Source organism: Maniola jurtina, chromosome 15 (genome assembly GCF_905333055.1).
Source record: "Maniola jurtina chromosome 15, ilManJurt1.1, whole genome shotgun sequence".
Lineage (NCBI taxonomy): Eukaryota > Metazoa > Arthropoda > Insecta > Lepidoptera > Nymphalidae > Maniola > Maniola jurtina.
The window spans coordinates 4,958,300-4,985,551 of NC_060043.1; the positions used below are offsets into that span (position 1 = coordinate 4,958,300).

At 37.8% G+C, this 27,252-nt stretch overlaps 3 protein-coding genes across 4 annotated transcripts in view; 1 reads left to right on the forward strand and 2 right to left on the reverse strand.

Annotated features, from left to right (window-relative positions):
* The window catches only part of LOC123872519 (armadillo repeat-containing protein 5), a 79,288-nt gene extending 57,490 nt beyond the window's left edge, over positions 1-21,798 (forward strand). Inside the window, exons 9-12 of the mRNA XM_045916836.1 lie at positions 19,169-19,412; positions 20,289-20,397; positions 20,496-20,641; positions 20,868-21,798. Coding sequence (XP_045772792.1) covers positions 19,169-19,412; positions 20,289-20,397; positions 20,496-20,641; positions 20,868-21,636 — 1,268 coding nt within the window. The 3' untranslated portion in view covers positions 21,637-21,798. The remainder of the gene's footprint in view (positions 1-19,168; positions 19,413-20,288; positions 20,398-20,495; positions 20,642-20,867) is intronic.
* Positions 21,799-22,093: 295 nt separating this feature from the next.
* Positions 22,094-27,137, reverse strand: LOC123872525 (cytochrome P450 315a1, mitochondrial). 2 transcript variants are annotated; one of them, XM_045916843.1, is made up of 8 exons: positions 26,791-27,137; positions 26,119-26,290; positions 25,624-26,027; positions 25,305-25,508; positions 25,073-25,209; positions 24,789-24,983; positions 23,118-23,333; positions 22,094-22,918 (listed from the first exon to the last, which is right to left on the reverse strand). In XM_045916843.1, the coding sequence occupies exons 2-8, from the start codon at positions 26,283-26,285 to the stop codon at positions 22,793-22,795; spliced, it is 1,449 nt and encodes a 482-aa protein (XP_045772799.1). In that variant the 5' UTR covers positions 26,286-26,290; positions 26,791-27,137; the 3' UTR covers positions 22,094-22,792. The 2 variants fall into 2 exon arrangements, with proteins under 2 accessions (XP_045772799.1, XP_045772801.1); XM_045916845.1 differs by lacking the exon at positions 26,791-27,137 and adding an exon at positions 26,417-26,755 and having other exon boundaries at positions 22,728-22,918.
* On the reverse strand, positions 23,332-24,540 carry LOC123872530 (cytochrome c oxidase assembly protein COX18, mitochondrial). Its single transcript, XM_045916849.1, has one exon. It carries the CDS (start codon positions 24,447-24,449, stop codon positions 23,382-23,384), a length of 1,068 nt encoding a protein of 355 aa, XP_045772805.1. The 5' UTR covers positions 24,450-24,540; the 3' UTR covers positions 23,332-23,381.
* Positions 27,138-27,252: the final 115 nt, after the last annotated feature.

Consider the following 27,252-nt stretch of genomic DNA (forward strand, 5'->3'; position numbering starts at 1 on the left):
TCGGAGACGGGTGAAGGGTCCGCTCAAGGTATTGAAGATAGGTGGGGGGTGCTCGACCAAATGTCATTCATGACATCATCCAATTGCCAAAAAGCTGAAAAAAAATTCAAAATGGCGAAGAAAAGATGGCCGCCATACAAATTTCGCCGGCGTCCAGCTCGGAGGGTATAAAAGATGGAGGTGCGGTTTCTTGGCAAAAGAGGATCAGGATCCAAAGGTCTACTCGATGAATAGAAAAAAAATTCAAAATGGCGGAATTTATTTTCCCATACATTTTGTATGGCGAGTATTGAATGTCTCATTCTCCTAGAAAGAGACGGAAAACGATACGATAATATAGGGGAGATATGTTCGGGTGGGGGAGGCAAGTAGGGAAAAATTATGACATTTCAGAAAAACAAGATGGCGACCGACGTGATTTTTGCAACTCTTTTGTTTTCCGACCGATTTCGTTGAAACTCACAATCTTTGAAGAAAGTAGTAAACGATTAATAGAAAAAGTGGAAAAATTTGGAAAAACAAGATGGCCGCCATACAAACTTCGTCGGTGTCTATCTCGGAAAGTATAAAAGATGGAAGAGTGGTTTCTAGGCAAAAGATGATCAGGGTCCGAAGGTCTACTCGGTGGAACAAACTCTGCATGCTCGCGGACCACTTTAGTGGTCCGCGCACGCACGCACCCTACCTTATTAACCTCAACTACCCCGTTTTTACAAAAAATGATATGGATGTCGTTTTCAGGGTTTTCCAGGGTGCTGATTTTGATGATGACATTCATTTTCAAATTCAAGATGGCGGACTTACATTTTCTTCTAAAAATAGAAATGGGTGTCGTTTCATGGGGTTTTCGGGGTGAATTGTGTATTTTAATAACTACATTTGGTTTAATACAATAAAGTTAAACATTACCACGTCACGCGAGCTGCTTTAGCAGCTCGCGCACCGAGCAAAACACTAGCACTATATTATACTATATATAGCTCGATTACCACTGACTGACTCACTCACTCATTGACATAATTGTTCTCCTAGAAGGAGACGGAAAATGATATAATGATGTGGGGGAGTTGTGTTCGGTTTCGGGAACCCTCTGGGGAAAAATTCGAGGTGATTTTTGCAGCTCCGTTGTTTTCCAACCGATTTCGTTGAATTTTGCAATCTTTGAAAAAAATAGTAAACGATTAATGGGAAATGTGGAAAAAATTGGAAAAACAAGATGGCGGCCGAGCCGTAGCGTTTTGAAAATTTTGAATTTTCGACCCCGAACCGCGGCGCCACAGATCCAAGACGGGGTAGTCGAGGATAACTATTTTTTCGTGTTTCGCCCACGATTATCCTGTATTTTGACAGAACGGGAGTGGTTTTAAAAAATTCAAGATGGCGGCTGTCATGGCGGCCGTTTTGTTCGAGGTACGAAAAAACGCAATTTTAAAAGTTAAATATCTCAAAGTTGGCAACATCGGAGCGATTCGGCTTCTATGAAGCGGTTGTACGTATAGGCTCGAGGTATAGATCAGTGGGAAAAAATTACCCCATTTTTAGGGAAATTTCAAGATTTTCGGGAAATTGTACAAAATCGAAATACGCACTTTTAGCAAAATCCGAGTATGAGTGATTACGTGTTTTGCTCGTACAAATGACATTTGGGTATTTTTCTCACCGGAGACTGGCAACACTGGAATTTATCAAAGTAAAAGTGATTTTCGACACGGTCTTTTTCACGGTATCCCCTTTCGCGTGGGTGCGAGCGAGAGGAAAGATTGAAACGTCATCGGGCGCGGTATATCCTGTAGTTAATAGGAAAATTATGAAACCGTGTAAAATCTTTCTGTGAAACGAGTTGGCGGCCATTTTGTATTTTTTTTAATTTTTCGAAATTTTGATCACGTTTTTGAGGCAGTTGGCAACATTTTGGAAAGTCAATATGTATAAATCGATTGTGTATCTCGGCTGGCAGTATCGAGATGTGCAACCGGTGTTGCCACTTTTGGGGAGATTTTCGAGATTTTCAACTAAGAAACTCCTGTAAAATTTTGTATGAAAAATTTTTTTTTCACTGATGGTGTCGTATAGAAAACAAAAAGTTAGTAAGCCAAAATTATGGAGAGAGCTGATGATTGAGGGTTTCGGAGACGGGTGGAGGGCCCGCTCAAGGTATTGAAGATAGATGGGGGGTGCTCGAGCAAATGTCATTCATGACGTCATCCAATTGCCAAAAAGCTGGAAAAAAATTCAAAATGGCGAAGAAAAGATGGCCGCCATACAAATTTCGCCGGTGTCCAGCTCGGAGGGTATAAAAGATGGAAGTGTGGTTTCTTGGCAAGAGATGATCAGGGTCCGAAGGTCTACTCGATGAATAGAAAAAAAATTCAAAATGGCGGAATTTATTTTTCCATACATTTTGTATGGCGAATATCGAATGTCTCATTCTCCTAGAAAGAGACGGATAACGATACAATAATGTAGGGGAAATGTGTTCGGGTGGAGGAGGCGAGTAGGGAAAAATTATGACATTTCAGAAAAACAAGATGGCGGCCTATATGATTTTTGTGACTCTTTTGTTTTCCAACCGATTTCGTTGAAACTCGCAAGCTTTGAAGAATGTACTAAACGATTAATAGAAAAAGTGGAAAATTTTGGAAAAACAAGATGGCCGCCGTACAAATTTCGTCGGTGTCTATCTCGGAGGCTATAAAAGATGGAAGAGTGGTTTCTTGGCAAAAGATGATCAGGGTCGAAGGTCTACTCGGTGGAACAAACTCTGCATGCTCGCGGACCACTTTAGTGGCCCGCGCACCCACGCACCCTACTTTATTAACCTTAACTACCCCGTTTTTTACAAAAAATGATATGGATGTCGTTTTCAGAGTTTTCCACGGTGCTGATTTTGATAACGACATTTATTTTGAAATCCAAGATGGCGGACATGCATTTTTTAAGAAAAAAATCGATGTGGGTGTCGTTTTATGGTGTTTTCGGGGTGAATTTTGTATCTTAATAAATCAATTTGGTTTTATATAATAAAATTAACCTTACCACGTCACGCGAGCTGCTTTAGCAGCTCGCGCACCGAGCAAAACACTAGTACTATATATAGCTCGATTACCACTCACTCACTCACTGACTCATTGACATAATTGTTCTCCTAGAAAGAAACGGAAATTGATATAATGATGTAGGGAAAATGTGTTCGGGTGGGGGATTCGACTGGGGAAAAATTATGACATTTCGGAAAAACAAGATGGCGGCTGACGTGATTTTTGCAGCTCTTTTGTATTCCAACCGACTTCGTTAAATTTTGCAATGTTTAAAGAAAGTGGATAAAGATTAATAAAAAAAGGAGAAAAAATTGGAAAAACAAAATGGCGGCCGAGCTGGAGCGTTTTCAAAATTTTCATTTTTCGACCCCTAACCGCAGCGCCACAGATCCGAGACGGGGTAATCGAGGATAATTATTTTTTCTGGTTTCGCCCACGATTATCCTGTATTTTGACAGAACGGGAGTGGTTTTTAAAAATTCAAGATGGCGGCTGTCATGGCGGCCGTTATGTTAGAGGTACGAAAAAACGCAATTTTAAAAGTTAAATATCCCAAAGTTGGCAACATCGGAGCGATTCGGCTTCTATGAAGCGATTGTACGTATAGGCTCGAGATATAGATTGGAGGAAAAAAATAACCCCATGTTTTGGGGAAATTTCAAGATTTTCGGGAAATTAAAAAAAATCGAAATACGGACTTTTTACAAAATCCGAGTATGAGCGATTACGTGTTTTCCTCGTACAAATGACATTTGGGTATTTTTGTCGCCGAAGACTGGCAACACTGGAATTTATCAAAGAAAAAGTGATTTTCGACGTGGTGTTTTTTCAGGGGCGATCGTTTCGCGTGGGTGCAAGTGAGAGGAGAGATTGCAACGTCATCGGGAGCGGTATATCCTGTAGTTATTGGAAAAGTTGTACAACGATGTAATTTATTTCTGCAAAACGAGTTGGCGGCCATTTTGTACTTTTTTTAATTTTTCGAAATTTTGATCACGTTTTTGAGGCACTTGGCAACATTTTGGAAAGTCAATATGTATGAATCGATTGTGTATCTCGGCTGGCAGTATGGAGATATGCAACCGGTGCTGCCACTTTTGGGGAGATTTTCGAGATTTTCAACTAAGAAACTCCTGTAAAATTTTGTATGAAAAATTTTTTTTTCACTGATGGTTTCGTATAGAAAATAAAAAGTTAGTAAGCCAAAATTATGGAGAGAGCTGATGATTGAGGGTTTCGGAGACGGGTGGAGAGCCCGCTTAAGGTATTGAAGATAGGTGGAGGGTGCTCGAGCAAATGTCATTCACGACGTCATCCAATTGCCAAAAAGCTGAAAAAAAATTCAAAATGGCGAAGAAAAGATGGCCGCCATACAAATTTCGCCGGTGTCCAGCTCGGAGGGTATAAAAGATGGAAGTGTGGTTTCTTGGCAAAAGAGGATCAGGATCCAAAGGTCTACTCGATGAACAAAAAAAAAATTCAAAATGGCGGAATTCATTTTTCCATACATTTTGTATGGCGAATATTGAATGTCTCATTCTCCTGAAAAGAGACAGAAAACGATACATTGATGTATGGGAGATATGTTTGGATGCAATATGAGTAGGGGAAAATTATGACATTTCAGAAAGACAAGATGGCGGCCTATATGATTTTTGCAACTCTTTTGTTTTCCAACCGATTTCATTGAAACTCGCAATCTTTGAAGAATGTAGTAAACGATTATTAAAAAAAGTGGAAAATTTTGGAAAAATAAGATGGCCGCCGTACAAATTTCGTCGGTGTCTATCTCGGAGGCCATAAAAGATGGAAGAGTGGATTCTTGGCAAAAGATGTTCAGGATCTGAAGGTCTAATTGTGAAACAATCTCTGCATGCTCGCGGACCACTTTAGTGGTCCGCGCATCCACGCACCCTATTAAATTATTATCCTCAACTACTCTGTTTTTAAAAATAATAATGTGAAGGTCGTTTTCAGGGTTTTCTAGGGTGCTGATTTTGATAATGACATTCATTTTTAGATCCAAGATGGTGGACATGCACTTTTTAAGAATCAATTGACATGGGTGTCGTTTCATGGGGTTTTCGGGGTGGATTGTCTATCTCAATAAATAAATTCGGTTTATTACAAAAAAATTAACATAACCACGTCACGCGAGCTGCTTTAGCAGCTCGCGCACCGAGCAAAACACTAGTTATACTATATATAGCTCGATTACCACTGACTCACTGACTGACTCATTGACATAATTGTTCTCCTAGAAAGAGACGGAAAATGATATAATGATGTAGGGGAATTGTGTTCGGTTTGGGGAACCCTCTGGGGAAAAATTATGACATTTCAGAAAAACAAGATGGCGGCCGAGGTGATTTTTGCAGCTCCGTTGTTTTCCAACCGATTTCGTTGAGTTTTGCAATCTTTAAAGAAAGTAGTAAACGGTTAATAGAAAATGTAGAAAAAATTGGAAAAACAAGATGGCGGCCGAGCCGCAGCGTTTTGAAAATTTTGATTTTTCGACCCCGAACCGCGGCGCCACAGATCCGAGACGGGGTAATCGAGGATAATATTTTTTTTTTGGTTTCGCCGACGATTATCCTCTATTTTGACAAAATGGGAGTGATTTTTAAAAATTCAAGATGGCGGCTGTCGTGGCGGCCATTATGTTAGAGGTACGAAAAAACGCAATTTTAAAAGTTAAATATCTCAAAGTTGGCAACATCGGAGTGATTCGGCTTCTATGAAGCGATTGTACGTGTAGGCTCGGGGTATAGATCGGTGGGAAAAAATTACCCCATTTTTAGGGAAATTTCAAGATTTTCGGGAAATTGTAAAAAATCGAAATACGGACTTTTCGCAAAATACGAGTATGAGCGATTATGTGTTTTGCTCGTACAAATGACATTTGGGTATTTTTGTCGCCGGAGACTGGCAACACTGGAATTTATCAAAGTAAATGTGATTTTCGACACTGTCTTTTTCACGGTATCCCCTTTCGCGTGGGTGCGAGCGAGAGGAAAGATTGAAACGTCATCGGAAGCGGTATATCCTGTAGTTAATAGGAAAATTATGAAACCGTGTAAAATCTTTCTGTGAAACGAGTTGGCGGCCATTTTGTATTTTTCTTTACTTTTCGAAATTTTGATCACGTTTTTGAGGCAGTTGGCAACATTTTGGAAAGTCAGAATGTATGAATCGATTGTGTATCTCGGCTTGCAGTATGAAGATATGCAACCGGTGTTGCCACTTTTGGGGAGATTTTCGAGATTTTCAACTAAGAAACTCCTGTAAAATTTTGTATGAAAAATTTTTTTTTCACTGATGGTGTCGTATAGAAAACAAAAACTTAGTAAGCCAAAATTATGGAGAGAGCTGATGATTGAGGATATCGGAGACGGGTGGAGGGCCCGCTTAAGGTATTGAGGATAGGTGGGGGGTGCTCGAGCAAATGTCATTCATGACATCATCCAATTGCCAAAAAGCTGAAAAAAATTTCAAAATGGCGAAGAAAAGATGGCCGCCATACAAATTTCGCCGGTGTCCAGCTCGGAGGGTATAAAAGATGGAAGTGTGGTTTCTTGGCAAGAGATGATCAGGGTCCGAAGGTCTACTCGATGAATAGAAAAAAAATTCAAAATGGCGGAATTTATTTTCCCATACATTTTGTATGGCGAATATTGAATGTCTCATTCTCCTAGAAAGAGACAGAAAACGATACATTGATGTAAGGGAGATATGTTTGGATGCGTGATATGAGTAGGGGAAAATTATGACATTTCAGAAAAACAAGATGGCGGCCTATATGATTTTTGCAACTCTTTTGTTTTCCAACCGATTTCGTTGAAACTCGCAATCTTTGAAGAGTGTTGTAAACGATTGATAGACAAATTGGAATAATTTGGAAAAACAAGATGGCCGCTGTACAAATTTCGTCGGTGTCTATCTCGGAGGCTATAAAAGATGGAAAAGTCGTTTCTTGGAAAAAGATGATCAGGATCAGAAGGTCTTCTCGGTGAAAGAATCTCTGCATGCTCGCGGACCACTTTAGTGGTCCGCGCACCCACGCACCCTACTTTATTAACCTCAACTACCCCGTTTTTACAAAAAATGATATGGATGTCGTTTTCAGGGTTTTCCAGGGTGCTAATTATGATAACGACATTTATTTTGAAATCCAAGATGGCGGACATGCATTTTTTAAGAAAAATTTCGATATGGGAGTCCTTTTATGGTGTTTTTGGGGTGAATTTTGTATCTTAATAAATAAATTCGTTTTAATACTTATCAACCTAACCACGTCACGCGAGCTGCTTTAGCAGCTCGCGCACCGAGCAAAACACTAGTTATTATATTATACTATATATAGCTCAATTACCACTCACTGACTCATTGACATAATTGTTCTCCTAGAAAGAGACGGAAAATGATATAATGATGTAGGGGAAATGTGTTCGAATGCGGGATTCGACTGGGGAAAAATTATGACATTTCGGAAAAACAAGATGGCGGCCGTCGTGATTTTTGCAGCTCCTTTGTTTTTTAAGGGACTCCGTTCAAACTCGCAACTATTAAAGAATGTAGTAAACGGTTAACAAAAAATGTGAAAAAAATTGGAAAATCAAGATGGCGGCCGAGCCGTAGCGTTTTGAAAATTTTGAATTTTCGACCCCGAACTGCGGCGCCACAGATCCCGAAACGGGGTAGTCGAGGATAATTATTTTTTCGTGTTTCGCCCACGATTATCCTGTATTTTGACAAAACGGGAGTGGTTTTTAAAAATTCAAGATGGCGGCTGTCATGGCGGCCGTTTTGTTCGAGGTACGAAAAAACGCAATTTTAAAATTCGAATATCTCAAACTTGGCAACATCGAAGCGATTCGGCTTCTATCAAGCGATTGTACGTATGAACTTGAGGTATAGATTGGTGGGGAAAAACTACCCCATTTTTCGGGAAATTTCAAGATTTTGGGGAAAATGTAAAAAATCGAAATACGGACTTTTCGCAAAATCCGAGTATGAGCGATTATGTGTTTTGCTCGTACAAATGACATTTGGGTATTTTTGTCGCCGGAGACTAGCAACACTGGAATTTATCAAAAAAAAAGTGATTTTCGACATTGTCTTTTTTCAGGGACGATCATTTCGCGTGGGTGCGAGCGAGAGGAGAGATTGAAACGTCATCGGGAGCGGTATATCCTGTAGTTAATAGGAAAGTTGTAAAATTATCTAATTTGCTTCTGCAAAAAGAGTTGGTGGCCATTTTGTATTTTCTTCAAATTTTCCGAAATTTTGATCACGTTTTTGAGGCAGTTGGCAACATTTTGGAAAGTCGACATGTATCAATCGATTGTGTGACTCAACCAGCAGTATCGAAATATGTAAACAGTGTTGCCACATTTGGGGAGATTTTCGAGATTTTCCCCAAAAACTCCTCCTGTAAAATTTTGTATGCAATTTTTTTTTTCACTGATGGTTTCGTATAGAAAACAAAAAAAAAATCGAGGAAAAATTTGGAAATAGCTGATGATCGAGGATGTCGGAGACGGGTGAAGGGTCCGCTCAAGGTATTGAAGATAGGTGGGGGGTGCTCGACCAAATGTCATTCATGACGTCATCCAATTGCCAAAAAGCTGAAAAAAAATTCAAAATGGCGAAGAAAAGATGGCCGCCATACAAATTTCGCCGGCGTCCAGCTCGGAGGGTATAAAAGATGGAAGTGTGGTTTCTTGGCAAAAGAGGATCAGGATCCAAAGGTCTACTCGATGAATAGAAAAAAAATTCAAAATGGCGGAAAAAGTGATTTTCGACGGGGTCTTTTTTCAGGGACGATCATTTCGCGTGGGTGCAAGCGAGATGAGAGATTGAAACGTCATCGGGAGCGGTATATCCTGCAGTTAATGGAAAAATTGTAAAACTATGTAATTTGCTTCTGCAAAAAAAGTTGACGGCCATTTTGTATTTTCTTTAAATTTTCCGAAATTTTGATCACGTTTTTGAGGCAGTTGGCAACATTTTGGAAAGTCGACATGTATCAATCGATTGTGTGACTTAACCAGCAGTATCGATATATGTAAACAGTGTTACCACATTTGGGGAGATTTTCGAGATTTTCCCCAAAAACTCCTCCTGTAAAATTTTGTATGAAATTTTTTGTTTTCACTGATGGTTTCGTATAGAAAACAAAAAAAAAATCGAGGAAAAATTTGGAAATAGCTGATGATCGAAGATGTCGGAGACGGGTGAAGGGTCCGCTCAAGGTATTGAAGATAGGTGGGGGGTGCTCGACCAAATGTCATTCATGACATCATCCAATTGCCAAAAAGCTGAAAAAAAATTCAAAATGGCGAAGAAAAGATGGCCGCCATACAAATTTCGCCGGCGTCCAGCTCGGAGGGTATAAAAGATGGAGGTGCGGTTTCTTGGCAAAAGAGGATCAGGATCCAAAGGTCTACTCGATGAATAGAAAAAAAATTCAAAATGGCGGAATTTATTTTCCCATACATTTTGTATGGCGAATATTGAATGTCTCATTCTCCTAGAAAGAGACAGAAAACGATACATTGATGTATGGGAGATATATTTGGATGCGCGATATGAGTAGGAAAAAATTATGACATTTCAGAAAAACAAGATGGCGACCGACGTGATTTTTGCAACTCTTTTGTTTTCCAACCGATTTCGTTCAAACTCGCAATCTTTGAAGAATGTAGTAAACGATTAATAGAAAAAGTGGAAAATTTTGGAAAAACAAGATGGCCGCCGTTCAAATTTCGTCGGTGTCTATCTCGGAGAATATAAAAGATGGAAGAGTGGTTTCTTGGCAAAAGATGATTAGGGTCCGAAGGTCTACTCAGCGGAACAAACTCTGCATGCTCGCGGACCACTTTAGTGGTCCGCGCACCCACGCACCCTACTAAATTATTATCCTAATCTACAAAAAATAATATGGATGTCGTTTTCAGGGTTTTCCAGGGTGCTGATTTTGATAATGACATTAATTTTCAAATCCAAGATGGCGGACTTACATTTTCCACAAAAAATAGAAATGCCTGTCATTTTATGGGTTTTTTCGGGGTGAATTATGTATCTTAATAAATCAATTTGGTTTTATATAATAAAGTTAACCTTACCACGTCACGCGAGCTGCTTTAGCAGCTCGCGCACCGAGCAAAACACTAGTTATACTATATATAGCTCAATTACCACTCACTCACTGACTCATTGACATAATTGTTCTCCTAGAAAGAGACGGAAAATGATATAGTGATGAAGGGGAGTTGTGTTCGGATTCGGGAACCCTCTGGGGAAAAATTATGACATTTCAGAAAAACAAGATGGCGGCCGATGTGATTTTTGCAGCTCCGTTGTTTTCCAACCGATTTTGTTGAATTTTGCAAACTTTGAAGAAAGTAGTAAATGAATAACAGAAAATGTAGAAAAAATTGGAAAAACAAGATGGCGGCCGAGCCGTAGCGTTTTCAAAATTTTCATTTTTCGACCCCGAACCGCGGCGCCACAGATCCGAAACGGGGTAATCGAGAATAATTATTTTTTTTGATTTCGCCCACGACTATCCTGTATTTTAACAGAACGGGATTGGTTTTTAAAAATTCAAGATGGCGGCTGTCGTGGCGGCCGTTTTGTTCGAGGTACGAAAAAATGCAATTTTAAAAGTTAAATATCTCAAAGTTGGCAACATCGGAGTGATTCGGCTTCTATGAAGCGATTGTACGTGTAGGCTCGGGGTATAGATCGGTGGGAAAAAATTACCCCATTTTTAGGGAAATTTCAAGATTTTCGGGAAATTGTAAAAAATCGAAATACGGACTTTTCGCAAAATACGAGTATGAGCGATTATGTGTTTTGCTCGTACAAATGACATTTGGGTATTTTTGTCGCCGGAGACTGGCAACACTGGAATTTATCAAAGTAAAAGTGATTTTCGACACGGTCTTTTTCACGGTATCCCCTTTCGCGTGGGTGCGAGCGAGAGGAAAGATTGAAACGTCATCGGAAGCGGTATATCCTGTAGTTAATAGGAAAATTATGAAACCGTGTAAAATCTTTCTGTGAAACGAGTTGGCGGCCATTTTGTATTTTTCTTTACTTTTCGAAATTTTGATCACGTTTTTGAGGCAGTTGGCAACATTTTGGAAAGTCAGAATGTATGAATCGATTGTGTATCTCGGCTGGCAGTATGAAGATATGCAACCGGTGTTGCCACTTTTGGGGAGATTTTCGAGATTTTCAACTAAGAAACTCCTGTAAAATTTTGTATGAAAAATTTTTTTTTCACTGATGGTGTCGTATAGAAAACAAAAACTTAGTAAGCCAAAATTATGGAGAGAGCTGATGATTGAGGATATCGGAGACGGGTGAAGGGCCCGCTTAAGGTATTGAGGATAGGTGGGGGGTGCTCGAGCAAATGTCATTCACGACATAATCCAATTGCCAAAAAGCTGAAAAAAAATTCAAAATAGCGAAAAAAAGATGGCCACCATACAAATTTCGCCGGCGTCCAGCTCGGAGGGTATAAAAGATGGAGGTGCGGTTTCTTGGCAAAAGAGGATCAGAATCCAAAGATTTACTCGATGAATAGAAAAAAAATTCAAAATGGCGGAATTTAATTTTCCATACATTTTGTATGGTGAATATTGAATGCCTCATTCTCCTAGAAAGAGACGGATAACGATACGATAATGTAGGGGAGATATGTTTTGGTGCGCAATATGAGTAGGGAAAAATTATGACATTTCAGAAAAACAAGATGGCGGCCTATATGATTTTTGCAACTCTTTTGTTTTCCAACCGATTTCGTTGAAACTCGCAATCTTTGAAGAATGTAGTAAACGATTAATAGAAAAAGTGGAAAATTTTGGAAAAACAAGATGGCCGCCGTACAAATTTCGTAGGTGTCTATCTCGGAGGCTATAAAAGATGGAAGCGTGGTTTCTTGGCAAAAGATGATCAGGGTCCGAAGGTCTACTCGGTGAAACAAACTCTGCATGCTCGCGGACCACTTTAGTGGTCCGCGCACCCACGCACCCTACTAAATTATTATCCTAATTTACAAAAAAATAATATGGATATCGTTTTCAGGGTTTTCCAGGGTGCTGATTTTGATAATGACATTTATTTTCAAATCCAAGATGGCGGACTTACATTTTCTACAAAAGATAGAAATGCCTGTCATTTTATGGGGGTTTTCGGGGTGAATTATGTATCTTAATAAATCAATTTGGTTTTATATAATAAAGTTAACCTTACCACGTCACGTGAGCTGCTTTAGCAGCTCGCGCACCGAGCAAAAACTAGTTATACTATATATAGCTCGATTACCACTGACTCACTGACTGACTCATTGACATAATTGTTCTCCTAGAAAGAGACGGAAAATGATATAATGATGTAGGGGAATTGTGTTCGGTTTGGGGAACCCTCTGGGGAAAAATTATGACATTTCAGAAAAACAAGATGGCGGCCGAGGTGATTTTTGCAGCTCCGTTGTTTTCCAACCGATTTCGTTGAGTTTTGCAATCTTTAAAGAAAGTAGTAAACGGTTAATAGAAAATGTAGAAAAAATTGGAAAAACAAGATGGCGGCCGAGCCGCAGCGTTTTGAAAATTTTGATTTTTCGACCCCGAACCGCGGCGCCACAGATCCGAGACGGGGTAATCGAGGATAATATTTTTTTTTTGGTTTCGCCGACGATTATCCTCTATTTTGACAAAATGGGAGTGATTTTTAAAAATTCAAGATGGCGGCTGTCGTGGCGGCCATTATGTTAGAGGTACGAAAAAACGCAATTTTAAAAGTTAAATATCTCAAAGTTGGCAACATCGGAGTGATTCGGCTTCTATGAAGCGATTGTACGTGTAGGCTCGGGGTATAGATCGGTGGGAAAAAATTACCCCATTTTTAGGGAAATTTCAAGATTTTCGGGAAATTGTAAAAAATCGAAATACGGACTTTTCGCAAAATACGAGTATGAGCGATTATGTGTTTTGCTCGTACAAATGACATTTGGGTATTTTTGTCGCCGGAGACTGGCAACACTGGAATTTATCAAAGTAAATGTGATTTTCGACACTGTCTTTTTCACGGTATCCCCTTTCGCGTGGGTGCGAGCGAGAGGAAAGATTGAAACGTCATCGGAAGCGGTATATCCTGTAGTTAATAGGAAAATTATGAAACCGTGTAAAATCTTTCTGTGAAACGAGTTGGCGGCCATTTTGTATTTTTCTTTACTTTTCGAAATTTTGATCACGTTTTTGAGGCAGTTGGCAACATTTTGGAAAGTCAGAATGTATGAATCGATTGTGTATCTCGGCTTGCAGTATGAAGATATGCAACCGGTGTTGCCACTTTTGGGGAGATTTTCGAGATTTTCAACTAAGAAACTCCTGTAAAATTTTGTATGAAAAATTTTTTTTTCACTGATGGTGTCGTATAGAAAACAAAAACTTAGTAAGCCAAAATTATGGAGAGAGCTGATGATTGAGGATATCGGAGACGGGTGGAGGGCCCGCTTAAGGTATTGAGGATAGGTGGGGGGTGCTCGAGCAAATGTCATTCATGACATCATCCAATTGCCAAAAAGCTGAAAAAAATTTCAAAATGGCGAAGAAAAGATGGCCGCCATACAAATTTCGCCGGTGTCCAGCTCGGAGGGTATAAAAGATGGAAGTGTGGTTTCTTGGCAAGAGATGATCAGGGTCCGAAGGTCTACTCGATGAATAGAAAAAAAATTCAAAATGGCGGAATTTATTTTCCCATACATTTTGTATGGCGAATATTGAATGTCTCATTCTCCTAGAAAGAGACAGAAAACGATACATTGATGTAAGGGAGATATGTTTGGATGCGTGATATGAGTAGGGGAAAATTATGACATTTCAGAAAAACAAGATGGCGGCCTATATGATTTTTGCAACTCTTTTGTTTTCCAACCGATTTCGTTGAAACTCGCAATCTTTGAAGAGTGTTGTAAACGATTGATAGACAAATTGGAATAATTTGGAAAAACAAGATGGCCGCTGTACAAATTTCGTCGGTGTCTATCTCGGAGGCTATAAAAGATGGAAAAGTCGTTTCTTGGAAAAAGATGATCAGGATCAGAAGGTCTTCTCGGTGAAAGAATCTCTGCATGCTCGCGGACCACTTTAGTGGTCCGCGCACCCACGCACCCTACTTTATTAACCTCAACTACCCCGTTTTTACAAAAAATGATATGGATGTCGTTTTCAGGGTTTTCCAGGGTGCTAATTATGATAACGACATTTATTTTGAAATCCAAGATGGCGGACATGCATTTTTTAAGAAAAATTTCGATATGGGAGTCCTTTTATGGTGTTTTTGGGGTGAATTTTGTATCTTAATAAATAAATTCGTTTTAATACTTATCAACCTAACCACGTCACGCGAGCTGCTTTAGCAGCTCGCGCACCGAGCAAAACACTAGTTTATACTATATATAGCTCGATTACCACTCACTGACTGACTCACTCATTGACATAATTGTTCTCCTAGAAAGAGACGGAAAATGATATAGTGATGTAGGGGAGTTGTGTTCGGATTCGGGAACTCTCTGGGGAAAAATTATGACATTTCGGAAAAACAAGATGGCGGTCGAGGTGATTTTTGCAGCTCCGTTGTTTTCCAACCGATTTTGTTGAATTTTGCAAACTTTGAAGAAAGTAGTAAATGATTAACAGAAAATGTGGAAAAAATTGGAAAAACAAGATGGCGGCCGAGCCGTAGTGTTTTAAAATTTTTGATTTTTCGACCCCGAACCGCGGAGCCACAGATCCGAGACGGGGTAATCGAGGATAATTATTTTTTTTGGATTCGCCCACGATTATCCTGCATTTTGACAGAACGGAAGTGGTTTTTAAAAATTCAAGATGGCGGCTGACATGGTGGCCGTTTTGTCCGAGGTACGAAAAAACGCAATTTTAAAAGTTAAATATCTCAAAGTTGGCAACATCGGAGCGATTTGGCTTCTATCAAGCGATTGTACGTATAGGCTCGAGGTATAGATTGGAGTAAAAAAATTACCCCATTTTTAGGGAAATTTCAAGATTTTCGGGAAATTGTAAAAAATCGAAATACGCACTTTTAGCAAAATTCAAGTATGAGCGATTACGTGTTTTGCTCGTACAAATGACATTTGGGTATTTTTGTTACCGGAGACTGGCAACACTGGAATTTATCAAAGTAAAAGTGATTTTCGACATTGTCTTTTTTCAGGGACGATCATTTCGCGTGGGTGCGAGCGAGATGAAAGATTGAAACGTCATCGGGAGCGGTATATCCTGTAGTTAATGGGAAAGTTGTACAACGATGTAATTTATTTCTGCAAAACGAGTTGGCGGCCATTTTGTAATTTTTTGAATTTTTCGAAATTTTGATCACGTTTTTGAGGCAGTTGGCAACATTTTGGAAAGTCAATATGTATGAATCGATTGTGTATCTCGGCTGGCAGTATGGAGATATGCAACCGGTGTTGCCACTTTTGGGGAGATTTTCGAGAATTTCAACTAAGAAACTCCTGTAAAATTTTGTATGAAAAATTTTTTTTTCACTGATGGTGTCGTATAGAGAACAAAAACTTAGTAAGCCAAAATTATGGAGAGAGCTGATGATTGAGGGTTTCGGAGACGGGTGGAGGGCCCGCTTAAGGTATTGAAGATAGGTGGGGGGTGCTTGAGCAAATGTCATTCGTGACATCATCCAATTGCCAAAAAGCTGAAAAAAAATTCAAAATGGTGAAGAAAAGATGGCCGCCATACAAATTTCGCCGGTGTCCAGCTCGGAGGGTATAAAAGATGGAAGTGTGGTTTCTTGGCAAGAGATGATCAGGGTCCGAAGGTCTACTCGATGAATAGAAAAAAAATTCAAAATGGCGGAATTTATTTTCCCATAGAAAATGTATGGCGAATATTCAATGTCTCATTCTCCTAGAAAGAGACGGAAAACGATACATTGATGTATGGGAGATATGTTCGGGTGTGGGATGGAAATCGGGAAAAATTATGACATTTCAAAAAAACAAGATGGCGGCCTATATGATTTTTGCAACTCTTTTGTTTTCCAACCGATTTCGTTGAAACTCGCAATCTTTAAAGAATGTAGTAAACGATTAATAGAAAAAGTGGAAAATTTTGGAAAAACAAGATGGCCGCCGTACAAATTTCGTCGGTGTCTATCTCGGAGAATATAAAAGATGGAAGAGTGGTTTCTTGGCCAAAGATGATTAGGATCCGAAGGTCTACTCGGTGGAACAAACTCTGCATGCTCGCGGACCACTTTAGTGGTCCGCGCACCCACGCACCCTACTTTATTAACCTCAACTACCCCATTTTAAAAAAAAATGATATGGATGTCGTTTTCGGAGTTTTCCAGGGCGCTGATTTTGATAACGACATTTATTTTGAAATCCAAGATGGCGGTCATGCATTTTTTAAGAAAAAAATCGATATGGGTGTCGTTTTATGGGGTTTTTCGGGGTGAATTATGTATCTTATTAAATCAATTTGGTTTTATATAATAAAGTTAACTTTACCACGTCACGTGAGCTGCTTTAGCAGCTCGCGCACCGAGCAAAAGCTAGTTATACTATATATAGCTCGATTACCACTGACTGACTCACTCACTCATTGACATAATTGTTCTCCTAGAAGGAGACGGAAAATGATATAGTGATGTAGGGGAGTTGTGTTTGGTTTCGGGAACCCTCTGGGGAAAAATTATGACATTTCAGAAAAACAAGATGGCGGCCAAGGTGATTTTTGCAGCTCCGTTGTTTTCCAACCGATTTCGTCGAATTTTACAATCTTTGAAGAAAGTAGTAAACGGTTAATAGAAAATGTGAAAAAAATTGGAAAAACAAGATGGCGGCCGAACCGTAGCGTTTTCAAAATTTTGAATTTTCGACCCCGAACCGCGGCGCCACAGATCCGAAACGGGAAATTGAAACTAATAATTTTTTCTGGTTTCGTCTACGATTATCCTGAATTTTGACGGAATGGAAGTGGTTTTTAAAAATTCAAGATGGCGGCTGTCGTGGCGGCCGTTATGTTAGAGGTACGAAAAAACGCAATTTTAAAAGTTAAATATCCCAAGGTTGGCAACATCGGAGCGATTCGGCTTCTATGAAACGATTGTACGTATAGACTCGAGGTATAGATTGGAGGAAAAAAATTACCCCATTTTTTGGGGAAATTTCAAGATTTTCGGGAAATTGTAAAAAATCGAAATACGGACTTTTCGCAAAATCCGAGTATGAGCGATTATGTGTTTTGATCATACAAATGACATTTGGGTATTTTTGTCGCCGGAGACTGGCAACACTGGAATTTATCGAAGAAAAAGATATTTTCGACGTGGTCTTTTTTTAGGGGCGATCGTTTCGCGTGGGTGCGAGCGAGAGGAGAGATTGAAACGTCATCGGGAGCGGTACATCCTGTAGTTATTGGAAAAGTTGTACAACGATGTAATTTATTTCTGCAAAACGAGTTGGCGGCCATTTTGTATTTTTTTTAATTTTTCGAAATTTTGATCACGTTTTTGAGGCAGTTGGCAACATTTTGGAAAGTCAATATGTATGAATCGATTGTGTATCTCGGCTGGCAGTATGGAGATATGCAACCGGTGTTGCCACTTTTGGGGAGATTTTCGAGATTTTCAACTAGAAAACTCCTGTAAAATTTTGTATGAAAAATTTTTTTTTCACTGATGGTGTCAGATAGAAAACAAAAACTTAGTAAGCGAAAATTATGGAGAGAGCTGATGATTGAGGATATCGGAGACGGGTGAAGGGCCCGCTTAAGGTATTGAAGATAGGTGGGGGGTGCTCGAGCAAATGTCATTCATGACGACATGCAATTGCCAATAAGCTGAAAAAAAATTCAAAATGGCGAAGAAAAGATGGCCGCCATACAAATTTCGCCGGTGTCCAGTTCGGAGGGTATAAAAGATGGAGGTGTGGTTTCTGGGCAAAAGAGGATCAGGATCCGAAGGTCTACTCGATGAATAGAAAAAAAAAACAAAATGGCGGAATTTATTTTTTCATACATTTTGTATGACGAATATTGAATGCCTCATTCTCCTAGAAAGAGACAAGAAACGATACGATGATGTTCGGAAGATATGTTTGGGTGCAGGATGGGAGTCGGGAAAAATTATGACATTTCAGAAAAACAAGATGGCGGCCGACGTAATTTTTGCAACTCTTTTGTTTTCCAACCGATTTCGTTGAAACTCGCAATCTTTGAAGAAAGTACCAAACGATTAATAGAAAAAGTGGAAAATTTTGGAAAAACAAGATGGCCGCCGTACAAATTTCGTCGGTGTCCATCTCGGAAGGTATAAAAGATAGAAGAGTGGTTTCTTGGCAAAAGATGATCAGGATCGGAAGGTCTACTCAGTGAAACAAACTCTGCATGCTCGCGGACCACTTTAGTGGTCCGCGCACCCACGCACCCTACTTTATTAACCTCAACTACCCCGTTTTTATAAAAAATGATATGGATGTCGTTTTCAGAGTTTCCCAGGGTGCTGATTTTGATAACGACATTTATTTTGAAATCGAAGATGGCGGTCATGCATTTTTTAAGAAAAAATCGATATGGGTGTCGTTTTATGGTGTTTTTGGGGTGAATTTTGAATCTTAATAAATAAATTCGTTTTAATACTTATCAACCTAACCACGTCACGCGAGCTGCTTTAGCAGCTCGCGCACCGAGCAAAACACTAGTTATTATATAAGCATAATGTTTTTGCCAGCATGCCACAGAAGAAAATTATACGTATATGATATGTAACAACTGTAATATAGTTTATCTCACAATATTGCTTTTTTTCGACATCGTTTCATTTGCAGGCTACAGCCGAAATCAATCAATATCTATCTTTAGTCTGTGTATAAGTTAATAATATTATATTAAGTTAGTATTATAAAATAAATATCAATATTGTTAAGTTAAGCAGATTACTGATAGTTTTATTATTATTATTAACTTCGGCCATTCAATAGTAGGTAGCTGTTTATTTCTATAGAAATGTATTTATCTATTCAATCTTAAAAGATGGAGATACCTTTATTCTTTGTAACAAAAAGTACTAAATTTCAGACGCGTGCAAATGTAAAATCGATATTAACTCCAAATCGTCAGGCATAGCCTGCGTTATGGTGTTACTATTCCGAGTATCGCACGGCACTTGTACTACTTGCGGGAGCATTCGGGATGATCCCGTTCCCAACCATACAATGAACTTGCTGACTGGACGTGAATGTCTCAACGGACTTCTTGACTATGTCGAGAGATGCAAGCGCCCCATGGGCAGAGCTGCGCGGATACTAGCTAGAGTACTAAGGTATGCCTCTTGTAGAATCATAAATACTTTGTATCGTCGTCTTAGAGTGAAAACCTCGGGAATGCATTTTTGCTCAAATTTATTTTATTGCGTTTCTAGGAAGAAAACCTCACAACGCACATCCTGATCTGACTAATTTGTTCATTCGATACTCGTAACGCCATCTATGACATTATGAGAAACTCGTAAATACTCGCTTCTGTTAGTTACAGCACGCAGTTTTTTCTTCCTTCTGAAAAGTTACTTCTTTTACACTTACGAGGTTTTCACTCTAAGCCGTCGGTATGTAATTCAGTAGCATTTACGACGACCCCATTCCAAACCATACAATGAACACTGCTTAGATGAAACTGTCCATATGGCCTTCTTGACTATGTGGAGAGATGCAATCGCCAAATAGGTCGAGCCGCGCGGATTCCACCTATTATCTAGAGGGCTACGATATACCTTTTTTAGAAATAAAGGTTATTTCTTTAAAAAGACTTGCACTATTTGTGGCAATGCTGTTCCATAACTTATTATCGGCTACAAGTACAACAAATACATATAAAGCTACTTGAATATTAGCTAGACCATATAACTATACTTAGAACTTCAGCCGGGCGATTCGCTAACTTAGGTTGGTTCTTTAACTTCTACATTGCTGCTTCACTGAGTGATATCAAAATAATTTCTATAGAAAACCGTGAATGGATTAAAAATAAATGATAAATGAGCTCGGTTAGCAAATCGGTCTGCAACACCGTTTTCCCCTGGTTGCAACCCAATGTGCATCGCGCAAGTGAAGCACCTGTGTATTCTTAGGAGATCCCGGAATCTCCCAAATAAATGCTTATTGCAGTTCTTATGCATTTTTAAACTTGTATTTTGTTGCAGCAACGACCTTTGTTTAATGAGTATACTAAGGCATAGACTAGCACTAAGGCTACATCAAATGTCTGTAAACTCCAAGCATCCACCCAACCAATGCACACAGTGTAAACAAGTAAGTATTACGATTTTAATGGAGATAACATACTACGATCTCATACTCTGATGCTTATAATATGTTTATTAATGAATTAAAATGTTTTATGTCCTCAGATTTTAAAATTAAGTTCCAAACTATTGACTCAATTGTCCATATTAGCAGAATCAAGTTATGGTATTGGGAAAATCAGCTATCATTTATTAAAAGGCAGCTTATCAATGAAGCAAACTCTTTCTTTGACTTTGCCATACATTGTCAGGTAAGCAAAACTTATAAACTTAAAATTTCTATTAAACATTTTACAATATTTCTTCTGTTTTCCCTGCTAGTTATAATATCGGTACCCTCAAAAGAAAAGTGCATAGGCACCTTCTGGCAGGGGCGCTCCACCTTAGGCTGCATCATCACATGCTGTTTGGTGTGGTTGAAGTCAAGCGCAAGCCATATACAGCCATATATGTATTAATATTTTGATTTGATTCCAGGACTGAAAAAGCTTTGAAAAAGTACTTAATTGATTGCAATGGTTTAAATTTATTATTCAGCCTAATATCTGAAACCAAAGAAGATATTCAAGACTGTGTTACAGCTTTAGTGAAACTCGCGAATAATGTACACATAAAAGATCCAAAAATATTAGAAAAAAGATACAAGTCAAAAATTTACGTTAGTTATGATCCTATTCTCGATAATTTGGCCCCCGATGATATCGTAACTTTCCAACTAGACGATTTATCTACAGTCAAAGCGAATAAAATATTTTTATGCCAGCATTCGGAAGTATTTAGTGCTATGTTGATGGGACAGTTCAAGGAATCTGTAGAAAAATGTGTTCGAATTAAAAATGTATCGAAACCTGCACTCGAATATCTCTTTACTCTGCTCCAGTGTGGTTTAAATAACCAGAAAAGTGATATAGAAATATTCCCATTGGCAGAACAGTTGGAAACTAATTTGGAAGTACTTCTTTTGGCAGACAGATTTTTATTCGAGAAGTTGAAAGAGTTATTAAGTAGTGCTATCCTGCAATTTCAATTGGCACCTGATACAGCTGATAAAATATACATATGGTCTCTGAGTGATGGCATGGGATTTTTGTGCGTTGAATCAGTAGCATATCTATTGACTGGACAGATGTCTGAAGCTGAACGATATAAATCGTTTGAAAATATTCTCAATCTGGAATACAAAGACCAATGGCTAGAGGATATCAAATCTATGATATTAAGGCAATTAAAAGTAAGCTCAAACTAGGTTTCATATTTTCTAAATGATAACACAGTTATGATCATTACAAGAGTGAGAATGAGTTGATGACAGAATGAGTGATTTTATGATTGTTAATCTCTCTAGAACTATTTAAAAAGTATACATATATATTTCCATGTACATCTAAGTCTATGCTGCTTTATTTGTTACTAGCTGACGCCCGCGACTTCGTCCGCGTGTATTTAGTTTTTTCGAAATCCCGTGGGAACTCTTTGGTTTTCCGGGATAAAAAGTAGCCTATGTGCTAATCCAGGATATTATCTATCTCCATTCCGAATTTCAGCCAAATCCGTCCAGTAGTTTTTGCGTGAAGGAGTAACAAACATACACACACACACACACCCACACACACACACACACACACACACACACACACACACACACACACACACACACACACACACACACACATACAAACTTTCGCCTTTATAATATTAGTGTGACTGTATATAATTTACAGCTCGTAAGGTATTTTTTGTTTCCTACTATTTTAGTAGAACTATGGATATCTTATAATTATGTAAGTTAGTGTGTTGTCCATGGTGTACTCATTGCTTTGAACTTATAATTATTACAAGTTTTAATATTCAATGTGTCAGGATAGGTGACTCAAGTCACAGATGTCTCAATGTTGTAGTCATTACATGTTTTATGTTGTTTTTAAAATTGTATGTAACTTAACTTTTGTTTTTATAAAGAAGGCAGAGGAATTGTAAATTTCAAAATAGGCACCATTTCTAAAATTTTATTGGTATATCAGAATTGACATTCTAAATAATCTTGATGTGTAAGAACTGGTTCACACTAGTTATTTAAATTGGAAGTTCCAGTGGCACAACCTTTTATATGAAGCTATTCACATTTTCTTGAAACCGATTTTGTGTCAAAATGTTCTGCCCCTGGAACATCCTAAAATCCCAGCCCGACAGCCGAAACGGGCTGTAACTGAGTAACTATGCTTATGTAAGTATATAAATTTTTTGTTCTGTGCAAATATTATGGGTAATGAAAATAATAAATGTTCAACATTATATTATTTGTATTCAATAGAAGAAAAATAAATGTGAAACAATGCATTCTATATTATTTATATGTTTTAATATAAAAAAGAATCATTATATCATAACACTCTTCTCACATTTTAGGAACCATCTCTATCTCTCAAACTAATGACAAACTCCAGTTGTCTGTCTAGTACTAATACTTGTGAGGTCATTGACTTTACATCTTTACTGTTTTTACACTTAATATCGAAGTGATTTGTAACCTGCAAAAATACAATATAGTTTTATCACTAAACCAGAATTTGTACATTTATATAGCACTAATTCTCAACCATTGTGGTGTCCAAAAGACCTTAAAGTGTTTGTCATATGTCCCTCCTATAAAATATAATAGTATAACATTGTATAGACATCAAAAGAGTAATTATGGACAATACAAGGGTACATATAACATTATATTACCTGTCTAACAAGCTCTGTCAGTTGAACTTGTGCTATCTTTTTTCCTATACAAGACCTAGCACCCATAGCAAATGGTAAAGATGCTGAAGTGATATGATTGTCAATGCTTTCTCTGCGAGGATCATTTCTGTCCCAACGGTAGGGCAAAAACATTTCTGGCTTACTAAAGTTTTGCTCATCACGGCCAGATGTATAAATTGAAGCTATAATTGGAGTCTGTAAGATATAAAACATTTTTTTTATCAAATTAAGTATTAAGTTTTATTACTTAGGCAACACTTTTCTTATTCTAAGACTGATTTCTTCTTTCATGTGGCCATAAGGGTCTTCAAGTTCACTCGGAGCTTCTGGTATTTTCAACTTTCTTCGCAAGGAAGGTGACAGTAAACACAGGTTTTGTACCAAGCCAAAGAGACTCGACGTTGTCCAGTAAAGGCACATACATGAAGGAACACTCGCTGCTATTGGTATCATGACTATGGAGAAAACTCTAAAACCATTGGTAAATATATTGTACATTCTAGATGGCTCTCGCAATTTTGACATTCTTTGTATTTCAATAATTGCCAAATTGGTCAAACCAAACATTACTGGTAGTATAAGAGAATGGTCAACTTCTGTCAAGTTTGGAATCCAGCCAAAACCGCCAACTTCTAATTCCATAAATGTTACCAGGGCAGATGGATCAGGTCTTTGCATACTAACCAGATTTCTAAGTGCAAATGACATACACACCCAAATGGGTATTTGAAACCATACAACTATTGTTGCTTTCAGTGGATGACAATTATCTCTCTCAATAAGATTTCTCCACTGCTTTTTCATAGACCTTTTAAACAATAACATGGTTTGCTTTTCGTTTAGATTATACATCTTTCTAGCTATAGCTGTCTCCTTTTTCATTTCATTAACCATATCTTTCAACTCTAATCCAATGTTTTCAACTTTAGCTAATATGTAGTTCTGGTATATTGTGAGGGGCAGCGTCATAAATGCGCGAATAAGTATTGTAGTGGTAATGATAGTAACTGACCAAGTTAGGCCAGTAGTATCATGGAAATACAGCAAACCATCCTGCATAAAATTCACTAGACTGCTATTTGCTATGCTGTTATACGTTTGCTCCTGCCACTTCACAATCCCGTCAATTGATATATTTCTTTTGTGATTTGTACAGGGCGATAATATTGGCTGATTGAACAAAAAATTATTTGGACGATACGGACACTCATGTCTTCTATCTAGCACTATATTGCAGGCAATACTGTATGAGCGATAGTTGGGAACTAACAGTTTACTTCTTAAGCTCTTAAAGATTTGACAGTAATTCATATTTAATTTTATTGTAATTTGTTTTTCATTAAACTCTAAATATTCTAAAATCCACACAGCATTTTTAAAATTAAAATTTGATTTGTTTTGACTTGGATGTCAGAAATGATACAAAAATGTCATTATGACAGTTTTTAATGTCATTGTCAGATAAGTACAAGCATAGAGCACTAATTTTAATCAGAAGTTGCACAAAGTTTTAACAGACGATCAAATTAACAGCTATTCACCGACTTCAAAAAAAGAAAGGTATGTAACTAGTTAGTTATTTTCAATATTTTATTGAAAAAATTAATAATATATTAGAAGAGATAGATTGTAAAATAGTTAGGTACTTACTCCCTGTTGAAGTCTATAGTTTCCAAAAACTGTTTCTTTTGGTAATATTCTAGTTAAAAATGGAGCTACTGGATACATTCTCATCGCTTCCTTTACCACACATTTTATATAAGTATCGTCCTTCTTTCGAATTTCTTCTATAACACCTACATTGTTACAAAGCAATAAAAATATCCATAATGTTGTATATGCAGTCTGAAAGAAGGAAAGAAATGATGTTATCTTCAATTTTCATTCTTCTATAGAAAGATATGGTTTTAGTTGGTGTGATTACTCATACGTACCGTGTCACCAGCAGCTATAATAAAATCTGCAACTATCCTTGTTATCATTTCATCTTCTAAACCTTCTTGGACTAATTTTTTAATCAATCCATTATTTCTGTCTTTGTTTCTGATCATTTCGAAAGCCATTTTTTTAGCTGAAAAGTTTTTGTCGTAACATAACAAAATATTACAAGCTGGAAACTTAATGGCTATCATCCTATGACGGAATAGAATAAAATAATATTCTTACCTAAATGCAGTGATAAATCTACACTTTCCCTGAAATCTTTCCATACTTTTAAATTAAAATATTGACACCATTCTACTGGCCATCCATACAGCGTTGTAGTAGCGTGAAATATTTTTTTTACTGAATCCGAAAACCTATTTAACATTTCATCGTAGTGTTGACTACGAGGTATGGAGTTTTCTCCAAGCAAAACGTTTACAAGTACTGAAAATAATTCAAAAAGTTTTGTAGAATATTATAAAACATTACCTAAGTAGGTACTTACTACTTACTAAGTAGTTAATTAAAATAACTACCATTATTTTAAAGTTTAACATACCATTCGTTGATAGTCTATAAAATTCCATTTCGAAGTCTTTAATTTTGTAGCCGTTGTGTAATTTTTCTTTTAAATCATTTACAAAATGTTGTATACTTTTTACTATAGGAGCTCTTATCCAATCTTCCGTGCCTTCTCTTAGCAGATGCTTATTCAATATTCGGCGATAATGCAACCATTTTTCACCGTCCATGAAAAATAGACCTCTGTGTGACCCATACAATTTTTCGTACAAAACCCATGGATCAGGTAAAATATGCATCGGATATTTACCTTCCATATAAATAAAAAGTGATTTCATAATCAAGGGATCGCTAACAAAAACAAGTTCTGTGCTTCCAGCTAGTCGTTCCGTGAAGATGGGGCCTAATTGCTTGTGTCGAGCATCTATATACTCGTGCAATCTGAATATAAAGTGTAGATAGGTTCATTAAGATGATAACCATAATAAGAAAAAATATATTACTTCTTAACTATGTACTCAAAATTACCAACTTTTTTCCACCTCCAGCTGCAATCAATTGTAATCGTGTGCCTATAATTGGTAAAGATTTTGGATGGGGCATATCACTGATACTCAGCAATGTATCTTCTTTAATAAATGTTGCTTTAAACCTTTTTGCATTATTTTTTAGTGCTGCAGTTTTCTGAAATCGATGCATTTCGCCTGAAAGATTTAAATTTAAGTAGGTAACCAAGACATTAAAGTTTGAGGGTGTATGGCAATGCATGACGTGATTTACAATACTATTCCGAAGAAAATATATAAAAAAAGACTATATTTTTTTGTTACCAGTTCTGTGCCAAAGCCACTATGATCCAAACTTCATAGTCGCTGATCGTTCTTCCCAGTGTTGGGCGACAATGCGCATACAAACTTAAGCTTTTATAAAATACCGAAGGTCTGGCCCTCAAGGACTTTTAGTTCAATAGCACTATGTCAGAAACCGTCACGCAAGTGCTGATAACAACTGTACAAAGTTTTAACTCGTTTCCATAAGCTGCGCAAGCGCAAAGGTAACGAAAACTTTTATTTATAATGGATTTTTTTAGTTTTTGGCATAAATTAATCATTGGTTAAGCGATAATAGTAGGTAAGTATATAATAATAGCTTAACTGAAACAAAAACTAAAGCATTAAGGGACAAAATACTTGTATTGACTCACTTTAGATACAGATACCAGTTGTCGACGGTGTATCGACGACTTCTTAAATTACAATGTAACGGAAGCGGCAAAGTATAAGACTGAATTGTAAACTGAGACTCGCGTCAATGCGATACCTCACTGTTACTGGGAAGCGGCGCAAAACATGTAAATATTTTGAATTAAATAACAAATGCTGCTGGCTCGTGCATAAAATATGGTAATGAAAATGGAACTTTCTGTCCCGCGTCATACTGGTGAACCCATCGGTATAGGTAAACCAACGCGTGCCGTTTACCGCTTTATATGTAGGTATATGTAGATAACTAACTAGGTTGTAAAGTAAACATTATTTTAGCTGACAAGCGAACAAACGTAGTGATTATATACTCTTTGAAGCGAACGGTTATGGGTTCAATTATTATTAAAGGTCCAGTTGCATGACAGATGCTTAAAGTTACGTTAATTGAAGTGTAATACACA

Bases quoted from the DNA above. Each gene is read 5' to 3' on its own strand.
- LOC123872530 (XM_045916849.1), bottom strand. From the start codon at position 24,449: ATGAATTACTGTCAAATCTTTAAGAGCTTAAGAAGTAAACTGTTAGTT.
- LOC123872525 (XM_045916843.1), bottom strand. From the start codon at position 26,285: ATGCATCGATTTCAGAAAACTGCAGCACTAAAAAATAATGCAAAAAGG. The intron at 25,210-25,304 runs GTAAGAATATTA...AAAACTTTTCAG, and splicing joins AGATTTATCACTGCATTTAG to CTAAAAAAATGGCTTTCGAA. The intron at 24,984-25,072 runs GTACGTATGAGT...TCCTTCTTTCAG, and splicing joins TTATAGCTGCTGGTGACACG to ACTGCATATACAACATTATG.